General features: G+C 39.2%; 1 protein-coding gene and 1 long non-coding RNA gene across 3 annotated transcripts in view; one reads left to right on the forward strand and one right to left on the reverse strand.

The window, feature by feature from the left end:
* Positions 1-3,742, forward strand: part of NR4A3 (nuclear receptor subfamily 4 group A member 3) — a 35,510-nt gene extending 31,768 nt beyond the window's left edge. Inside the window, exon 7 of the mRNA XM_037494091.2 lies at positions 507-3,742. Within this exon, the coding sequence (XP_037349988.1) occupies positions 507-754 (248 nt within the window). The 3' untranslated portion in view covers positions 755-3,742. The remainder of the gene's footprint in view (positions 1-506) is intronic.
* On the reverse strand, positions 3,199-19,275 carry LOC119232168 (uncharacterized). Of its 2 annotated transcripts, XR_008549633.1 has the most exons (5): positions 19,134-19,275; positions 9,830-9,929; positions 9,526-9,618; positions 8,705-8,888; positions 3,199-3,670 (listed from the first exon to the last, which is right to left on the reverse strand). It is a non-coding gene; the product is annotated as an uncharacterized LOC119232168 (long non-coding RNA). The 2 variants fall into 2 exon arrangements; XR_008549634.1 differs by lacking the exon at positions 8,705-8,888.
* Positions 19,276-21,200: the final 1,925 nt, after the last annotated feature.

A 21,200-nucleotide genomic window follows, 5' to 3' on the forward strand; every position in this document is an offset into this window, starting at 1 on the left:
TACAGAACACCCCGAACACACACCACCCAGGGGAATCTGTTAGATGGGAACATTAATTTATTTGCCTGGATGTGAAAAAGAGTTCTGAAAAAGAGTTGCCTCTTGACAGGGCATGTGGACCTCAGTAGAAAAATGTGTCCAAAATAACAGCCAGCCTGTCATTTATTCAATGTCACTTTGTCAGGAACTGTCTGCTTCATATGTGTTATTTAGCTAAGTTGGTCCTCCCAGAAACTCTGAAGTGGGTGCAACAATTATCTTCATCTAAGAAGGAACACATAGCTGAGAAGTTAAGAGACTTACTCAAGGGTACACAGTGAGGAGTGATGTGATGGGGATTCACCCCCGGTGCAGATTTGATACCAAAGGCCGTGAACAACCTCGAAGAGGGAGTGCACTTCGCAAAACGCTATCCCAGCTGGTGGAATGGGACAGGGGCCTTGAGTAGCGATGCCGAGTTTCTTAAGATGTAACTGCCACCTCAACTTGCCCTTTTCTCTCTGTAGAACGACATGGGTTAAAAGAACCAAAGAGAGTGGAGGAGCTATGCAACAAAATCACAAGCAGCTTAAAAGACCACCAGAGTAAGGGACAGGCTTTGGAGCCCACCGAGCCCAAGGTCCGGGGTGCTCTGGTGGAACTGCGGAAGATCTGCACCCTGGGCCTCCAGCGCATCTTCTACCTGAAGCTGGAAGACCTGGTGTCTCCACCTTCTATCATCGACAAGCTCTTCCTGGACACCCTGCCTTTCTGAGCAGGAGCCTCCTGAGCAGGGAGCTGCCTCATCTGCTAGCACTTGCTTGCTAAGCAGCAAAGGGATGGGTCTGGACAGCGACCATTTTTTTTTGTCCTTAAGAGGAGAAGCAGCTCCTATAGAAAAGACTTTTTTTTTTTCTGGCACTTTTCCTTACAACCTAAAGCCAGAAAACTTGCGGAGTATTGTGTTGGGGTTGTGTTTTATATTTAGGCTTTGGGGTTGGGGTGGGAGTTGGGGTATAGTTCATGAGCGTTTTCTAAGAAATTGCTAACAAAGCACTTTTGGACGATGCTATCCCAGCAGGAAAAAAAAAAGGATAATATAACTGTTTTAAAATTCTTTCTGGGGAATACAATTATAGTTGCTTTGTATTTAAAAACAACAGCCACGTTGTTCACCAGGGTCAAATGTGTCTTGAGATTGAGCCCTTTAGAATACATTTTCCACATCAAGGGCGTGTATGTGGTGCAAACAAGGCAGAAATTCCCTTTTCTTATTTTCTTTCTTCCTTTATTTTATTTTAACAAATGGTGGAAGATGGAGGATTATCTATAAATCAAACATAGCAAAATGATAATGGCTGTTCGCTTCCATATACAAGTGCAATTTTTAAAGTGCTGTCTTACTAAGTCTTGTTTATTAACTCTCCTTTATTTTATATGGAAATAAAAAAGGAGGCAGTTATATCAGCAAATGACACATGCTAATTTTCCTAGCAGAGGCCACCTGCCCTGTAGAGCCCTTCTGAGGTATGTATGGTCCATTTCAGATTTTAGGCCCATTCTCAGTGGATCCAGATCCCTACCCTGATGTCCAACTGACCGGGAGGGGACTTGGATTATATGGCAGATTGCATACAAATGTATTGGTTGTGTTCTATCAACCCAGCCAGAGTTTCAAAACTTGCCTCAGTTACAGTAAGTGACTGACATTCATTCAGAGGCTCTGGAGCAGTCAGTGAGTCTTAAATGTTTGATCCCTAGAGGAAAACATTCAAATAAGTAGGAACTGGATCACACAGGGTATGCACTGGGGAAAATGTGGCTTTTTTTTTAAGAATATATAATTTAATTTTGTTATTGATTAAAGAGAATTCTGGAGAGCAAGCAAGTCTTAGTCTAAAAAAAAATAGTATGAATGTGAGTACTAGAAAGGATTAGCGGGCTGCGTTTCAACATTCCGTGTTCGTACTCCCTTTTGTATGTTTATACTGTTAATGCCACATTATTATGAGATAATTTGTTGCATAGTGTCCTTATTTGTATAAACCTTTGTATGCACGTTATATTGTAATAGCTTTGCCTGTATTTATTGCAAGACCACCAGCTCCTGGAAGCTGAGTTACAGAGTACTTCAATGGGGTGTTCGCAGTGACTTGGATACACCAATTAGAAATTAAGCAAATATATATATAAATATAGCAGGTTACATATATATTTATAATGTGTCTTTTTATTAACCATTTGTACAATAAATGTTATTTCCATGCGGTTATTTTATGGTTCATTTGCAGTGACTTTTAAGGCAGTACTGTTTAGCACTTTGATATTAAAATTTTGCTTATGTTTTGCTAAATTCGAATAATGTTTGAAGGTTTTTAGGCCTAAATGTCTTTATATTATATACTCTGTATCAAGTCAAAATATCTTTGGCCATTTTGCTAAGAAACAACTTTGAATGTCAAACTGATGTTACAGTAGTTTTTGTTAGCTTTAAATCATTTTTGCTTTAGTCTTTTTAAAGAAAAAAATAACAAAACTATGCTGTTTATATTGTCATTAAATTATACAATCAAACAAATGCCAAATGAATTGCCTAATTGCTGCAAAGAATAACCCAGATAGCAAATCATATATGTTTCTTTTTTCCCAAGAGTCATTCTGATATTTGATTCTTATTATGTTTGTATGAGCTTTTATGAAAGATTATTATTTTTATATCAAGATGATAGGATCTGGAATATTAGTATCTTAGAATGTTAGACTTGGAAGGGGCCTGATTTGTCAATTAATCTTACTCCTTAAAATTCATAAAGGGGAAAACTGAAAGGAAAAGAATCACCCAAGGTCTAACAGCTAACAATGGAATTAAAACTTGGATCTAATTCCCCTTTCTGTGGACTTTAGACACTTACTGCATCTATAGGAAAACAGGCTTTTTAACATAACCACTAATATTTACATTTTACCTGGCGATAACTATGGGTAAAGTAGTACTTTTGCATTAATTTTTTGAGCTTATATGCAAACATAATAAACATCATTAAATATCAGGAAAGCTAACATTTCATACAAGGTAGCTTCAGACCAAATTCAAATTGAATTTGAATAAATTAGAAATACTGTGCATACATAACCCTTTTGTGCACCATTAGTATTGGAAAGTTATTCCTTGTTTTTTGTCATGTCTTAAAGAAAAAGAAAACAAAGCAAAAAACAGAGCTCTAGAGAAATGCTGTTCCTTTTTCTTTTTACACCCATCAGATTTAAGGAAAAGACATTTTAGCCGTGATAGCAATTGGTAGGAAGGAGTGAGAAAAGGTTTTAGTTATAGATCCAGACACTAGTGCTGAAAATAAAAAGTATAGCCAGTGTTCTTCTGTCTTCCATAGTTATTGCAACTATGAGAGCCTCCCAAGTCATCAACCAACTCTTTTTTTTTTTCCCTTGGTCTTAACGTTGACACACAAATGTATACAGAGTGGATGACCAAACTAGCTCAGAAGAGAACAGCAAAAATAAAGCAGGTGATTCTTCCCTGGTGGGAGAGCTCTCAGTCTGAACATGCTTCTGTGGGCAGAAATCAGGAATCCACCAGCTGTTAATGGAGAGTGCCTTGCTTTTATTTCAGAAAGCAGAGTTTTGCAAAGTTTCTCTGCTCCTCTAACAGCATTGCTCTTTAGTGTGTGTTAACCTGTGGTTTGAAAGAAATGCTCTTGTATATTAACAATGTAAATTTAAATGATTAAATTACATTTTATCAATGACTACTGGTGTGTTGAATAAGCATGCTTTGTTTAACAGTATTCTCTTAACCATTTATATAATAGTATTTGCTGTGAACTCTTAAACATATTCCCAAATGGATTTTTTAAAAGGCTTGCTAATGCTGAAAAATTAATAGGCATTCTGAATTGGAAATATATTAAACCTCACTGATTGGGAAGAAGGACATTCTAAATTCAATAACCATTTATTGACTGCTTCCTGGGGGCAAAGCACTGCTGGATGCTTTGAGAAGATACAATCATGCACAATGTATGAAATTCTTTTTCTTTCAACTGTATCACTTCAATCATTTGTTGCCTAAAAGTCTTCTTTAAGGGTATGAAGAACATTTTTATATCAAAAATATTGTTTATGAAACCAGAATTTACAAGAATCAGGCTTAGAGTTCCCAAAGGTTGATAGAATTCTGTCTTTTTGCTGAAGCCATTACTGCTTAGAAGCCCCTCTCTGTGGGCAACACAAATGCAGCTTTTATTTGGCTCAACCCCAAACACCATATCTCATATCTCAGTGCAGGTTGTGTGTGTGTGTGTGTGTGTGTGTGTGTGTGTGTGTGTGTGTGTGTGTGTGATGGTTCAGAACTAGGAATGTGGGAGTGCTCATGGTTACTTCATCATTGCATGCATAAAATATTTTCTGGGACATCTTAGTGTTGTGTGTGGGTTAGGAGCCAAACCCCTTCCCTTTCTTGGCAATACCTTCAATTCCTCAATTGTTCATTTTTGCTAATCCAGTGACTGCAAAATGACATCCTGTTGTGCTTTCTAGTTACATTTTTGGAGAATGAACAAACTCAATATGCACAGAATAAGTCATTCCCTGACCTCAGGACCAGTTTTCCTTTCCTTCCCAGCTCTCTCGCTTCTAAGGTGATGTAATTTTGACAATCTTGCAGGCTAGAAATCTGAATACTGTCTTATATGTCATTCTTCCTTTCCAAATGGCATTTGATGGTGGCCTTCCAGAGACAACATAACTATTTTCTTGTCCCAGAAAGTGACTCCATGGGTGTAAATTCAACTTGGAGAGTCTTAACAATGTAGAAGAATCTAGCATCGTGTCATCATGGGTGAGTTTTAGAATCCCTTATATATGGGGCTGCTCTTGGAACAAACACAAGTTTAGTGTGACCCATATATATACAGTTGGACTCTGCTTAGGATCTCAAAGAAATTCTTTTGAACTCATTATTCCACAAATAGGGAAGTCCAAAGACCTCAAAATATCTGCAAATTCTACCATTTTTTACCTTAGCTGTTGTTTCAGATTCCTACTTCTATTTTTCTTTGTTTTAGTTTTTAATTGAAATACCATTGGTTTACATCCTTGTTAGAGTTTTGGAAGTACAGGATTTCCTCCCTCAGGTGTAGTCACCCTGGCACACCCACAGCCCAAGCACCTATACTCCTGCAGCACATACACATGCTCTCTCCACACCCTGTTCTCCCCACCTTTCCCCTTCTACTTCTATTTGATTCATTCTGTTAACAGACTGCCTTGCTTAATTTATTTATTTATTTATTTATTTTTATTTGTTTATTTATACAAGCACTGGGTACAGTCAGAAGCGCAGGAGGGTGAGAGAATTCACCAGAGCCAGAGCGGGGAGCAGAGCAGGCAGAAGGACCGAAGTACACTGCTGAGGGGAGTAGCGGGCGGCAGGGGAAGTCTGCGCGCCATGCGGGACCCTCCTCCGGTGGCCAGGGAGCAGTCGGGGATCGAACCGGCGCTGCAGAGGCTACGGGCAGCTTCGCAACCCAGCGCTTAACCTCTGCGCCACCATTTATTTTTTTAAGATCTATTTATTCATGCATACAAGAACTGGGGTATAAGCCAGAGGTGCAGTGGGGGTGGGGGGTGAGAGGATTCACCAGAGAGAGTGGGAAGCAGAACAGGTGGACTGACTGAAATAGACTGCTGAGGGGAGCAGCGAGCGAGGCAGGAGAGGTCTGCTGTGCCATGTGCGTTTCTCCCTGGCTGGCAGGGATGGAACAGGGGATCAAACTCGTGTTGCAGTGGCTGGTGATAGCTTAATAGCGCTGTCTTTAACCCCTGTGCCACCAGGGAGGCCCCTACTTGTTCATTTATTAATCCCTTCATTCACTCAACCTTAAACAAGGCCCCGTGTTTCCACTTCCTCATAACCTCCTAGACCTGACGTTGCTTGTGTACTTATGGTCTTATTTCTATTTTGAAGTTTTTCACCATTTTCTAATTTCACCTTTACCACTAACCACCTTATTCAATATTTTCCAATTCCTGTTCCTGAGAGAGAAAAATCTAATGGTCTCACTCAGCCTTTCATGCCAGGCCAATTGAAGTTCCCTGAACAATCTGTGGATTAGGTGTCCTTGGGTCATCTACAGTCAGCTGGAGTTGGAGAGGAACATGCATTGACCCTTCATGTGGGGCTTGAATAACTTAACACAGAAGAGGCTTTAAATACAGCAGCACAGTGAGTATCACATCTAGTACAGTAGAAAGCTTGACTTGGTCCATAAGACCAGTTGTGGGAGACAGCTTTGGTAGAAAATTTCCTTCTTATTCTCCTTAGTGTCTAGCACAATGCCTGGTTCACTGGAAACCCTTAGAAAATATTTGTTGAGTGATTTCAAGTTAGATATTCATTGATGGGTGTAGGAGATGAAAAGCATATCATATTCCCAAGAAGTAAACTATGTCATGATTTCCAAAGTTGATATCTAGAGCCAAAGTGTCTAGTTTCATTTTTTTTGAAGTTTAATGCAAAAAGGAGAGAAAATCAACACAACCCCAAGGAAGGGTTTGTTTTTTCCTTTCCTCTAGAAAGCAGCTGTCAGTTTAACTTATCCCAAAATATTGTCAGTGATGAGCATGACTGAAAATGTGTTTTATCTCTAATTAGAGAGATTACATTAAACACTATTATTTGCAGACACACATTGAATTAACCCTAATCGAGGCTAGCAAATAGTAGAGCCTACCTATTTTTCGCCTCAAAATTTTTAGAAAATTGTGACAGTTGACACACAAGGGACAATGCTGACGAGATTTCTTTCCATCAAATGCCAGACAGTAATTGTAATTGCCTTTAAAAATGTTTTAAGCAGTTTTGTGAGTAAATCAGAAGTTGCCACAAATCACACTGATAGTTTCTAAACATGGGGGTTGTTGACTGTGCATTTCAATATGAGTTTAATGAATTGATTTTCTAAGGAATTTAACTTTGCATCTGTTTTCAGGTGTAATTAATTCACTCTGATTAATGTGGTTAGCATGGATATCAGTGGATTACACATGATACCCTTTATTTATTCACTTATTTTTAATCTGCCACACTGTCCATTGGGAAATTATAGAAGTCTTTTTGGGGGGAAACATCTTGCTGGTGGCTCTGATCACATTAGATTTCTGCAAAGTGGAATCCTGGTAGGAATTCACTGATTATTCACAGACTGTACAGCAACGTACTTTTGTTTGAGTGACTTATTCAAGTTTACACAGTTTCTGCCTTTAAAGAACTTATAATCCAGAAGGGAAGATGAGGCAAACATTCCAATGTAAGTCACTTACAAGGACAAATGACTGTCCTCAGATTTTTCTTTCTCTGAGGGCTTCTTCCTCACTCTCCTTAAATAGTCCTATTGAGTATTCAATGGCCTTCCTTTTGTCTTCCTACTGTCCTGGGCAATCTTATTTTTGGCGTCAGCTACCACTTCCAAACCTATATCTCTAACTTAGTTCTTTCCCGTGAGCTCTAAACCTGGAGGCTCCAGATATCTTCAACTGGATATCCCACACATACTTCAAATTTAAGATAGCAAACCCAAATCCATGACCTCCTTCCAAACTTGCCCCTCCTATCTTCCCAATCTCCATAAAGGGCTCCTTCATCCACCTAATCATCCAAATCAAATATTATTCATTTATTCTCCATGGTTCCCATCTTTAATATTCAATGGAATCATCTGGCAAGTTTATTAAAAAGGTTTCCTGAGATGTATGTCCAGAAATTCTGATGCAGAGGTCTGGAGTAGGAGCCATGAATTTGCATTTTTAATAAGCTCACAAGTGACACCAATGCTATTGAGTTAGGGCCCATATTTTGAGGGCCATTGCCCCAGAGAATGAAAAGAATACAAGCAGGGCCTCCCTGGTGGTGCAAGGGGTTGGGTCTCAGCACTATGAAGCTATCTGCAGCCATTGTAGCATGAGTTCGATCCCTGGCCAGGCAGAAACCCACATGGCACAGCAGACCTCTCCTGTCTCTCTCTTTGCTCTCCTCAGCAGTGTATTTCAGTCAATTTGCCTGTTCTGTTCACCACTCTGTCTCTCGTGAATCCTCTCATCCCCCTGCACCTCTGGCCTGTACCCCAGTTCTTGTGTGCATAAGTAAATAAATCTTTTTTTTTAAAAAAGAATTACAGGCAGATTTTCATGACCCAGCAAATCACTCCTATGTGAGTAATCACTGCCAGAAAATTAAGGTTCAGTTAGCAAATCTCTTCTGGGGAGAACATTTCTGCATCACTCAGGGACAATTTGAATTAATAGAACAACATGTGATTAAATTTTTCTTCATCCGTCAACTGTGTATTGAGCGCCTGCATTTCTAGGCCCACTGCAAGATACTGAGCTAAGCTCTAAGATATAATGCTGAGAAAAAGCCATGACAAAATCCATATCTCAGTAGTAAATTCAGGCCCTTCCTTTGAACATAGATACCTTGTATATAAAATGGGGATAAAAATACACTGTGCCATCTTTATGAGAGATATCAAACAGAGGACTATATTAAGTGCCTAGTTCTCTGCCTGGCATATTGATTCTCAATAAGGATCTATAGTATATGCTAATTAGTTCTTAATTTTATGTTAGAACTAGCCACTCTAACTGGCTAAGAAGATGCTAGTTATAATTATTATTAGCATTATTTCATATACTTCCTCAATGAACTTACCCAGATAGTTGGTTACAACAATGTGAGAAAAGACCCCAACAACCGAAGACATGGTGGTTTGAGGATTGTGGGGTCCAGAGTTTCTCTCATTCTTTAAGATTATTGTGGTTTATATATTTAAAATAGTTTCCAAACTTCCCTCCAAAAAGATTTTTCCACAATGGCATAGTGTTTAGTTGTAATTCTGCCAAGTAAATTAGAATTGGCTTAGAAGCTAAGAGAAACAACCAAATCTGATCATTCTTAATAGATTCTCAGATTTCAAGTGTCAAATTGTGTGAAAGGAAGTGGATATGGAGATGAAAAGGAAAGTCCTATTGTTGTTAAAGACTAAATGAGGTATAGCCAAATAATGGAATGCCATAAAAGCTTTGGAAATTTATTGATACATTTTTTTAAAATGGCAAAAATATTAGCTTGACGTCATTTTGACTTTTAAAGAGTATAGGCTTACTTATTTATGGGTTGCTACATAGAAAAAATAGCTGGAAAGATATGCACTGAATTGCTAACAGTATTTGTTTTTTTCTGTAGAAAAATTATGACTAATCACCAAAGTTTAATCTGCATTTTCTAAATTTTATTCAACGACTGTGAAATAATAATAGGTGTAATAAGCATTAAGAAAAGAGAGAATGAGTCAACAGGGCCAACAAGGAACACGTGAACATGGAAGCCCTCAGGCAATGTTTCTCCATCTTGCCTGTACACTAGTTTCACCAGAGGAATTTTTTTAATACCTCAATGACCAGGCTGTCCTCAAGAGCAATTAAAAATCAGTAGGGCTAGAACTCAGGATTCATTATTTTTTTAAAACCTACCATGTCTTCAGCAAGCAACTAGGGTTGAGGACTTTCGCATCAGGAGAACTTCCCTTTGCATGTCCTTATTCTTGGTGAGTCCTGGGAGCCTGGCTTAATGGGGGAGGGGAAAGGTATATGTCATAGGTCCCCAAAGATCAGTGTTCCTTCATCAGGGATATTAGGGGCTCACAATATCAACATAGCTTTATTCAGATTTCAGAAAAAATTTAATTGGATCAGTTTGAATTAGTGAAAAATGTAGCCACTGGATGGCTGTAGGGAGGAACATTGGGGGTGTGGGGGAATATAGGCATTAAATTACCTAGTTCTTTGTGCGGTCTGTCATTTTGTGACTGGGCCATGTTAGACAAGTTACTCTTCTCTGATCTTTAGCTTCCTTATGGTTTTGCCTCTTGGAGTTGCTATTAGGATTAAATGAATTTAAACACATTAAAAGCTTTGTAAGATGTAAAGTACTACAGGAATATTATTACTTATTTATTTTGTAAACTATAATGTGAAAAGTGTGCTCAGGGAAAGATGATATCAGAGGGAGGCAAACATTTACCAACTCCTCCACAGGAGACACCCCAGGTCTTTGGACAGACAGGAAAACTTAAGTTCAAAGAGAATTCAATAAGGGTCAAATCTATGGGCAGATATTAAAAGCAACTTGACAGGCCAAACATGAAACACTTCTTTCTCAGAAAGCCAGAGAAGGGACTCTGAGAAAGATTTTCCCTTCGCTTCTCTGATGACTTCCAGGAATTTATCCCAAAGTGGTGATGTCCCAGAATAAATAGGTTTTCTTCTCATAATTAAACCAGAGGTTCTGGGAATGGGCTGAGCACAAGGCTGAATTCATTACTGAGATTGCTTGCAATTTAATTCAGGTCCCAAGGAGGTGGTCCCTATGTGTCACAGGAAAGGAATCTTTGCCTCTAGACAACAGTCTACATATGTCTCTAGATTGACTTAATTTATTCTCTGAAAATAATAGGCCTTGGAAGCTATGACTTTTTCTTTTTTTATTTGTATTCTCTGCATGTCACAAGGTGGTGGGCCCAAAAACGTACACAGTGAATCAATGCCTTGGAAACTTCTCTTGCAGGCATACTTCCCAGCTCATGGTAGGAAATTCATAAATATTTGTGGAATGAATAGCATTGTCACGAGGTACAACCCTCTGAAAATGTCCACTGTGGTGCAAGTGTCAGGGAAATTATTGGTCCATTATTGATACCAACTTCTCCCATTAAACAGATTGAATGCCCCATATTCTCAGGCTCTACACTGAAAATTAACTATAGTGTTTATATGGTGCACTCTAGTTGTTTTAGTCAATGAGATTTTCACAACTTCAGGACACATGACTATTGCAGTAATCCAAGCCAGAGAAAAAGGAGCCCGCAACAAGGAGAATGGCAGCAGGAAAGGAGAAAACTTGCAAACCAGGTTTCTGGCTTGGACACCCGAGTGAATGCTTGTGCCATTCACTGAGATGTAAAGAAGAAATAGTTTCAAGGGGAGGTAAGGTGTTTAGTTATACTCAGTGATCAAAAAAAGATAAATTCATGGGCCTCCCTTGGTGGCACAGCGGTTGAGCGCTGGGCTGTGAGGCCGCCCGCAGCCTCTGCAGCGCCAGTTCGTTCCCTGGCTGCAGGCGAGGGTCCCACAAAAAAAAAAAAAAAAAAAAAAAAGATGAATTCATGCCATTTGCAGCAATGTGGATGGAGGTGGAAGGGATTATGCTTAGCAAAATAAGTCAGAAGGAAAAAGAAAAAATAAATATCAAATAGTTTCATTTATATGTGTGGAATATAGAGAAACTGAGCAAAAGGTCAAGAAAAAGACAAAACTTGCAAGCTGACCATAAATCTCAGGCATCCAGTAGGGGCAGTGGAGGGAGAGAGGGAGGTAAAAATTGGGAGGGAAGAGCACAAGAAAATATGGTAATAGTTCATGGGTGCTGTGGTGGTGTGAGAACTATGGGGACTACACCTGAGGGGAGAAACCAATTATTATACAAAAATGAAAAATGATGTAAGAAAATTAACTCTGTAATTAATTTTTTTAAAAGATGTTTAGTTATGGACTTGCTGAGTTGTAGGTACCTGTCTATCATCCAGGTGGCTATGCAGGTATGAAACTCAAAGTGGACACCTGGACAGATCTATTCTTTTTTTTTTTTTTAAGATTTATTTATTTATGCATACAAGAGCTGGGTCAGAGGTCAGAGATGCAGGGGGGGTGAGAGGATTCACCAGAGACAGAGTGGGGAACAAAACAGGCAGGCTGACTGAAATACACTGCTAAGGGGAGCAGTGGGTGAGACAGGAGAGGTCTGCTTCGCCATGTAGGTTGCTCCCACATGGAGCAACCGGTAGGCCGGGGATGGAACTTGTGTTGCAGAGGCTGTGGACTGCTTCATAGTGTGGTGCTTAACCCCTTGCACCACCAGGGAGGCCCTGGACAGATCTATTCTTGAAAGTCATTAGTATATCATAGAAATAGAAATCCAGAAAGAATGAGTACAGGGAGAAGAACACTGAGAGTCATTTTAGGGGCAAGGATGTGACAGAGGCCAGATGCAGATGACTGAGGAGAAAGGTAAAATGGACAGAGCTAGCTGGAAGTACAGAGGGTAGCATGGCAAGGGACATGCAGTCCAGGAAGTGCTTTGTAAAGATTGGTAAGAGATTTTGAATGCTGGTGAGAAAGGACAAGATGGATTTGCTGGGCCCCTCTGTATCTGTCCACCACTACCCTGACCACAATAATCCTCAAAAAGGAATGAATGCTTTACTTTTGCCTTTCAAGCCTAGCACAATTACCTCTCTTTGCCTACTCTAGTTAAAAAATCATTTAAAAAAATGGAATTCTAGGAAATGTAGTTCTCAGTTTAACCAGGTTGACATAGTATCATCCAAGACAGGCCACCCCTTGTCAACTTGGGATCTACACACACTTCTTTCACCATATTTAATTTCCAATAAAGACATCAACAAGACCATGCTTTTTTAATAACATGATTAAGCTATCCTTTTTACAGTTGAAAACAGACGAAACTTCTCCGAATAAAATAACACAAAGTCTGCTTCATCCATGCCAAAATGTAAGCTATGCCACCCATCTGGCACTAAACTGAGTCTCCCAATGGCTATTACATAATTCAATCAAGTCAGCTGTCTTCAGGTGACGAGAAGACCAATACTACACTCATCCTCTGTAAAATGAGCTTCCTGGTCAGAAACAAGTCTGTACAGGAGACTATGATGATGATTCTTAAGTCCAGAGATGAGTGGTTTTGGAAAAAACACTTCAGGAAGGAAAGAAAAAGCCACATCCAAAATAAGTATATATTCTAGTAAGAACAATGTACTTCCTCTTACATGGTGGAAATTGTCCAATGTAATCAAACTGATGCCAGGTGGCCTGAGAAATACTGCCACATCTCTAGCTGGTGTTAGGCTTTGCTCTTGGCACCTAAGGACTCAGCAGCATAGGTAACCAGACTTGATTTGGTAAGAGGAAGTCCATACTGCTAGATAACCTCTATCCCTGCAGGGGAAATAGTGCATTGGACAAGTACAAGAATGACTGGGGGAAAAGATTAGTTGACATCCATGAAAAAGGTCACCTTGTTTGCTGGATTATTAAGATCCTTCCTTGATAAGGTTGGTTTTCAGTGAACATTCACCTGGAACACAAATACCATCATATCTCATTCAAAGAAGTATTTCTCATACTTCTCCAAACCTCTTTGTCTCCAATTCTTAAAAATATTCCCTCCAAGTCAATAACCAATCAACCAAAATCATTAGCCATTGCCCATGAATTAATGTAGATCTATGTCTTTTGTGTCTTTCCTTGCAGGCAAATTAACCAGCTGTACTTCTTGGAGAACCAGCATTTTGGTAGAAATATCTGTATATTGGACCTATTTTGGGCCTTCCTTAATCAACTGGACATAAAGAACACCCAGTGAGACACAGTGAGGTATAGACTGAGAGAGGAGAAGTAATACAGCAGAAGTAAGGTTCATGGGAATCTGAGACACTTACTGGTGAAATTTTTATGCTTTAGGACCTGCTTGAACCAGATCTCTTACATGTCAGGCCCACTGATTATGAAGTGCTTTTTTGCATCCCCATCATTCTGGCTTATTGGTCAGACATCACTGACTTCGTGACTGGCAGCTCATATTGCAAGATAACTTGGTGACCATCGTCAGGTGTTTAGTCTTTAATAGGGCCCAGGAATAAGCCACAAGCTGTTTCTCAAAAGAAAAAGTAAAATTGGGGCCGCCCTGGTGGTGCAGCGGTTGAGTGCTGGGCTGCGAAGCTGCCCACAGCCTCTGCAGTGCCAGTTTGATCCCCGGCCACCAGCGAGGGTCCCACATGGTGCGCAGACCTCTCCTGCCACACCCGCTGCTCCCCTCAGCAGTGTATTTCATCTGTCTGCCTGTTCTGTTCCCCGCTCTGGCTCTGGTGAATTCTCTCACCATCCCGCACTTCTGACTGTACCCAGTGCTTGTATAAATAAATAAATAAATATTAAAAAATAAAATAAAATTCTTAAAAAAAAAGTAAAATTGGTAGAAAATGACACGATTTAGTTCAAAATTTCAAAAAATCTGTGCTGGGATTCACCCACAAAGGCTTGCCACGTACTCTATTTTGTATTTTTATTTGTCAAGATACTCAAGAGCCACTGAATCTGCTGAATCTGACAACTGCTTCTGGAAGCCTTTATTAATGGGCATTGAAAAAACAGCATTTGCCTTATTAATACCTGCCAGAGGGTATGCTGTTTGGTTTCAGCAAACCACACGGGAACTGCAGGGAAATAAGCAGTTAGGAGAAGAGCTACCGGCAGAGTGGAGGAGAGTGAGGACAAGCTGGCACTTGCTGACATCTGTTCATCACCACATTTGACTACAGTGACCTTCAGAGAATAATGGCCACTGTGCCTCTTCTACCTTCCATATTTGTCTAAGTTTCTCTTTTGCCAGCTGTGAATCACAGAGTAAACAGAATATTGGGAACCACAACTCCTAGCTTAACCACGTTGTCCCAGCATAATCCAGGAAACTGGGTGTTGTGTATTGTTCTTTTTAATTCTTTAATACATACATATACATTCCATTTATTCTTTTGTAGGAATGATTTCATTCATAAATTTTTAAAAAGACTTGAAAATCAACTAAAAACTGATTCTAGAAGTTTTTACAACAGAGGTATTTGAAAAAAAATTGTGATTGTATACCATATTTTTCTTTGTTTTAAAGAGGGTACTCTTTAAAGAGGATTCCTTTTCTGAGTGTTGATGGATCTGAGGATGCAAATGGTAAACTACAGGATGGGGGTGAGTTTATGATTTGGGATGAGAGACTGAAAAGAAGTGTGAGTTGATGTCCATAATGGAAGACTAGCGAAAGAAAAATATTAACAGGGGCTTTTAGTAAGTCTTAGAATATCACTTTTCAATGTAAACCTCTTCCTCTAGCCCCACAGAAATATTAATAAAGTATCCCTTTCTCATCCAAGCTATGTTGGCAATATGTCAAAGTGCTAAATGCAATCTCTCTCTCTCTCTCTCTTTTCTTTTCTTTTCTTTTTCTTTTTTTTTTTTTTTTGAAGGTTACATTTTAAAAGGACAAGCTTATTAGGAAAATGATAATGGAACAGAGACACCTGCACAGTTATCAGCAGGCAGGGAGAACTGCCTAAATGCAATCTCAGTAGCAGACTTTGAACAAGAGCTATGGCTGCTTCCACGAAGCCTGTTGTGCCAGTTATATTGGTGGGGGGGAGGGGGGATGGGAAGAACCCCACCATGCAAAACAGCTATTAAATTGGTGTAAGCAGTTTTTGCCCTGCTCAAAGACACCCTGAGGCAGAGTGTCCTTTGTTTCAGCATCACAAAGGTCTGAATTGGCCCTTTGCTTATACACCAAATAACGGCCTACTGTCCTTGGGAAGATCTGTGATGTAACCGGAATTGAAATATCTGAGCCTAAAAAGCTAAGTGACTGTGGTGTCATAGTTGGGTTTTAGCAGGCCTCTACAGACTGTGCTGCAAACCCCCTGTCTCTAGGGATGGAGACAATTACTCTTCTCCAGGGGAGGAGAGTCAAGGCCACATTGTCAAGAGCATGTGGGATGAGACCCATTCTTTTGGTCATCTTTGGAAAATATAACCTGCCACAAATGGATGGCACTACTGAACTTCTCTCTGCCCTGGGCTTGGGGTGGGGGTGGGGGGTTCATTCCTCAACACCTAGTACTCAAAAGTTAAATGAGCAGCAAAATATTTCTCTACTTCAGAGTCTAAGAGAACCACATTTTTTTGTAAGTTAGATTAGGAAATGCTGATAAGTTATTATCTGGAAGGAAACGTCTCTTCCAACAGTGAGTAGAGAAGAATAAAGACAAAATATAATTTTGAAAACATCAAAAACAATGGAAACAGATCCTGCCTGGAGAACAACAGTGACTGAATAAAGAAGGGGGAGAAATGGCAGGTCAATGAAGGCCATAAAAGGAAAAAAATAGTTTCTATTCATATAAATAAGCTATCGGCAAAATGAGCCCATCGTGATCTATAAGGAGTAGGCAGCAAACTGCTTTCAACTGGGGGGGGGGCGGTCATTAACTAAGAGAAATGATGTGTCTTCTGTCATCTTCAGGAGTGACAAATTCAGGGGGGCCATCATTCTGAGAGATGGTGATTTCTCAGAACTGCATAGTAACTGACTAGTATTACTTCTTACACATTTTTATAATACATAAAATAGGTATATAATATAATACATTCATTTATTTTTATATTAACTTAGCTTTATTTTCTAAGTTCATGTAGCTTTTATTAATCATGTGACGTTTCCAGCATCCTGATTTGTGTTATCTCTGAATCTAGGTTACACTTTCTGAAGTTTGTCAAACTATTTAGTCATCACTACCTGGAACATTTTAGCACCAGGTGGCAGCAAAATCTGAGAACTGCGGTAAAATTTTTGGCAGGAAAGTAAATACCTAATTAAGTATTTACTTCAAACCTCGGGATGGTTAATAAAGAATAGCAAATGCATTATTTCCCCACTCACTTCTCTCTCTCTCTTTCTTTTTCTTTCTCTCTCTCATTTTAGGAAGTGAGTATACAAATTGTACATAAGCCCTCCTCCTTGCACCCCATACTCTCACATACACTCTGGCATCCAGTGGGTTGTGCTAGAAATTAGCTACAGAAGGGCCAGAACCAGGATAGCTCAGCACATAGAGTCAACAGAGTAAACCAGATTGGATTCTGTTAGAAAAACCCAGGATCTAAAAACACAGAGGCCAAATTCAAACCCAATTCAAAAGGGCTAGAAGCAGAACCAGAGTCAGGTGGCAGTATGAGACAAAGAGAAGATGTAAAGCAAGATGTGGTTAAGAACCTTGCATGGGTGCATTGGTGAAGGAAATTCTTTTTTTTTTTAAGATTTATTTATTTATACAAGAACTGGGGTACAGGCCAGAAGCGGGGGAGGGTGAGAGAATTGGTGAAGGAAATTCTGTGGGGACTATGCCTGAGGCGGGGGGAGCAAATATTGTTTAAAAATGAACAATGAAGTGAAAAATAAAGAGAAAAAAAAAGAACCATCACAGTGACTCACCTTTAGAGGCTGGTGAGAGTATTTGTTATTTTGCTCTGGCCCAAAGAGGCAGGGGCAACACTTGTGTCTGTGTTACCTATATCACTGCTACAAGAGTCTCCATTCTATATCTATGTGGACTACCCACAGGACTGAGTTGTGGGATCCTGTTCTGGTTTTATCCTGTATTCATTGGATGATCCAAACTAGCCATTTCCAAGCTTGAGGTGATTCCCTTATCAGATGAGAATTAGTGCTAATCTAGTCTTGCCAGAAGAGATGGCAGTGATTTGGGATGGCAGTCCCAATTGCTCTTATTTAAGGTGCACTGCCTCAGTCACTTCAGATTTTATCTGGCTGGGGCCTGGTACTTAAGCTGTCAAGCTGGATAGAGATATATACTTTTTAAACTCAAATACAGAATCATTTTAAAGTCCATTAAACAGAATTTTTAGTTGGAGAGTAACTCAAAATTGCCAAGGAACTTTATTTTCTGATGCATCCTTAATCATGACATAGTTCCAAATAGTATTTTACAATAATTATATTTTGCAAGTGTTTTTTTTTTAATGGGCATTAGAGCTTTTAGGCTTCCTCAATCCTTTTTCCTAGTTGCTGTGAAGACCCTGAATTCAGACTCTGGAATATGTGTCAAACTCTCAAATTACAGACCAGCATTTGAAGAATCTCTAAATACTTGGAAGGAAATCTATTGTAATATTTCTTTGTCCTGGATGCTTTCCATATAACTGTACATTTTACCGTATGACTGTACAAATGGATTTGCATGTCAAATGTCTAAAGAAAAAAATAACAGTCTCTGTTTCATGGGACATTTCAAAGATTCACAGAATTTAACAGGTAGGGGGATTCTGACTTTTGCTCTTAGGAAGAAAAACCTGTATTGGTCAGTAACTGTCTCATGAAGTAGCTATCTTTATGTCTGGTCTTGCAAACCAAAATGTGAACTGTCTTCACAGAGCAGTTGCTTGTGAACAGCTAGCAACAAGATGGAGTCAAGGTACCCCGTAGTGAAGAGTTTCTGAGTACCCAGAGAGACCTCAGAGAGACAGTGGCCTGCTGTGATCTACATATTCTAGCTGTTATACCTTAGAAATCTGATTTATGGATATGTCAACAATGGGTCTATCTCTTCTCCTTATCCCTTACCACTCCACCCTTCTCCATGGACACATGCTAACAATTTCTGATGTACAAACCATGAACCTCAAGACTTAGATTCTCTGGTAAGTATATTCTTAATTCTATAGACAGATCAGCATTGAAAGTCATATTATTATCAGAAGCCTGAAGCAGAGACTCAGAACACGGGGAGTTAGCACAATTCAAGTGTTTAATAGCATTAGCTTTGATATACACCAATGCACTTGTTTTCAGAAGGAATAAGACAGATTAAATCCCTCACTTGTTTCTTTATCTGAACTTGATCTAATAGCTTTTCTGGTTCTGACATTTTATATTCAATTTCACCTAGGTTTCCATTTTCTCCTGGTACAAATGGAATCATAATAAGAACTCACAAGGGTCAGACAAACCACAAAAGTAGAGAACTGTGGCTCAAGATATCTGGAGAGGAAGAAAGAGTGCCCTTAACTACTCTGCATGACTAATCTCTAGACCCAGATAAAATTTACCCCATAATATACAAGAAACACAGACACCATTTATCACCCTTGGAGATATTTGAGATATTTTGAGATGAGAAGAAGTACTTAAACACCAGAAACAAGCAAGTATCCTGATTCCTAAATAGGGAAATTATCTGAGCCTAAAAAGACAGAAGTAAAACCCCAGGGAAAGTGTAGGCAGGTGATTGAGCATAGAAAAGAAGCAGTGATCTCCAAGAATCAATGTGAGTTCACTACAAACTCAACAGTCATTCCGCCTGGTTGTCACTTAAGATCTAGGTGGTGCTTTTAGCAGACATATTTATTTATTAGTTTATCAGAATTAAGGTGAAACTCACATTTGAATAATAAAGTCAACTGGGTGGTGTTTAATTTTCTATGTTCCAAATCAGTTAACTTAGCAATAATTACGTGTTCTTCAGAAGAGTAAGTAGTGAATCCATCCTGACCATGTGCCCCTCCTGCTCCTCCTCCAGTCACCCTAAGGGCAACCCAATAATGTGCCTTTATTTGGGACATTTTCAAAGTTCTCTTTCAGGATTCCAGTTCCAAGTTTACTATTTTGTCTTCATGTAACAGGGTGGTCCCCAGGAAAGGGGGAAGTTCCAGGTTCCCTGCCCCACCCAAGGGAGGGTGGAGCTGAGCAGGAAGAGGAGAAGCTGGAGAAGAGACTGAGGAAGGAAGCAGGATGGAGCCAGGAGACCTGGAGGAGGCGCATGGAGCCTAGAGACACGTAAAGAAACTGCGCTTGTCTTTTGGTCGTGGACTGGGTGACACAGATGTGGGTGAGACCCGTGGGGAGGTGACCATGGCAGCTTTTATCTTGATGTTGATTTTGCTCTTTTCCTTCCGGGCTTGTCTGGTTGTTTGTGACCCTTTGCTGTGGGTCCCCACTGGAAGATGCTTTAGACTTGTGGCAGGCTTTGGGGCCTTGTTCTGGGCCAATCCCATTTGGATGGACTTTTACCCACGAGGGGACGGGTAACTTTGGGTGCTTCATTTAGAAACTAGACTCTTTGCCTTACCTGTGTTGTTTCCTAGTTTTATTAAAGTTCCTTCCCATTAAAGTCTCCTATGTTTTGTGTTGATGCGGCGGATGGCAGAACCCATTTAGAATAGGCAGGTTTGCGGGGTTTGGGCTGACCCTCTCCCTGTCCTATAACATTCACAGGTAGAAAGTCATTGCCATTCAGAGAATGGATTTGTTATTTTTTCAGAAATAATCAAGTCTACCAGAAATAAAAAAAAAAAAAAATGAATTTCCATCACCTAGTCAGTTGAATGAGGAAGCAGGTACTTGAGGGAAACACATGTCACAGGTATACTGATAATCCCAGGAAACTTGATTTAATTGGAGTTCTGGTAAACTGGACCTAGGGACAATCACTAAAAGGGGATTTTTAACAGAAGGGAAATGTCCTTAGTACTTTCAAATTCTTAAAAATTAGCTTGTTTTCAAATGTTCAAAAATGCAAGCTTGAAGTGATAAGGGAGATTGAAAATAGGAAGACATACACTTTCTATATTTGCCTTTCTTCTGCTCTAGTAATGTAATCAGAGCATTACAAATATCTTAGTAACAGAATGATTTCATTCCGTTTCAAATGCATTTTTATATGTATGATTTTTAAAAATCAGGATAACAGATTTTATCTTCTAATGTCCCGATGGGCTCTTTTATTTGAACCTGAATAGAATTTTAAAAACATACAGGAACAAAGACTTAGGTAGTTTTAAGTTTGTATCTTTTCTTAAATTCTTTTGAAAACAAAATCCAAACGTTAAATGCAAAAATATTCAGTTACTGATGGAGTCACATTATATTCAAGTGTTAGGTTATACATGACTACAACCATTCATAACATGGTTATGACTTGTATATTTTAAAAGTTAGGAGATAAGCAGTAGTATCAGAAAGTATGCTTGTAATGTCACTTTTCCAATTATACCATATTTGTGCAAATTTCCCCAGTGGACATTTTAAATAATCTTCACCAAAAATTGAATTAAGAAATGAAATAAGAAGAATAAGTAATAACCATCATCTATTTATTACTTAACCTTATTCCAGAAAGGGTTACAGATTATTTATAAAACTACATATAATTCAATGAAATGTTTTTAAAAGCAAAGGAAAGGTTAAAAAGATGAATGTGGGGAAAGTAGTGGGGCTGGAGTAAATATTTTCATGCATGCTTTGAAGTCCTATGTACTTGCTAAATATGACTTGCACTTTCTAGTCTCTGCTGTGAAAAAGGAAATAATTAGTTCCATGATACATGAAGTTTTAAAAAAATAAAGTTTATTTGGAATTCTACCATTGAATCACTCACACACCCATATAAAGTCTAGAGGAGGGGCAACATTCTATGTTTGAAATCCTGAGTATAGAAGGCCTCAATCAC

This window comes from Talpa occidentalis, unplaced genomic scaffold (genome assembly GCF_014898055.3).
Source record: "Talpa occidentalis isolate TD23 unplaced genomic scaffold, MPIMG_talOcc4v2.1 talOcc4.7, whole genome shotgun sequence".
NCBI classification, from domain to species: Eukaryota; Metazoa; Chordata; class Mammalia; order Eulipotyphla; family Talpidae; genus Talpa; species Talpa occidentalis.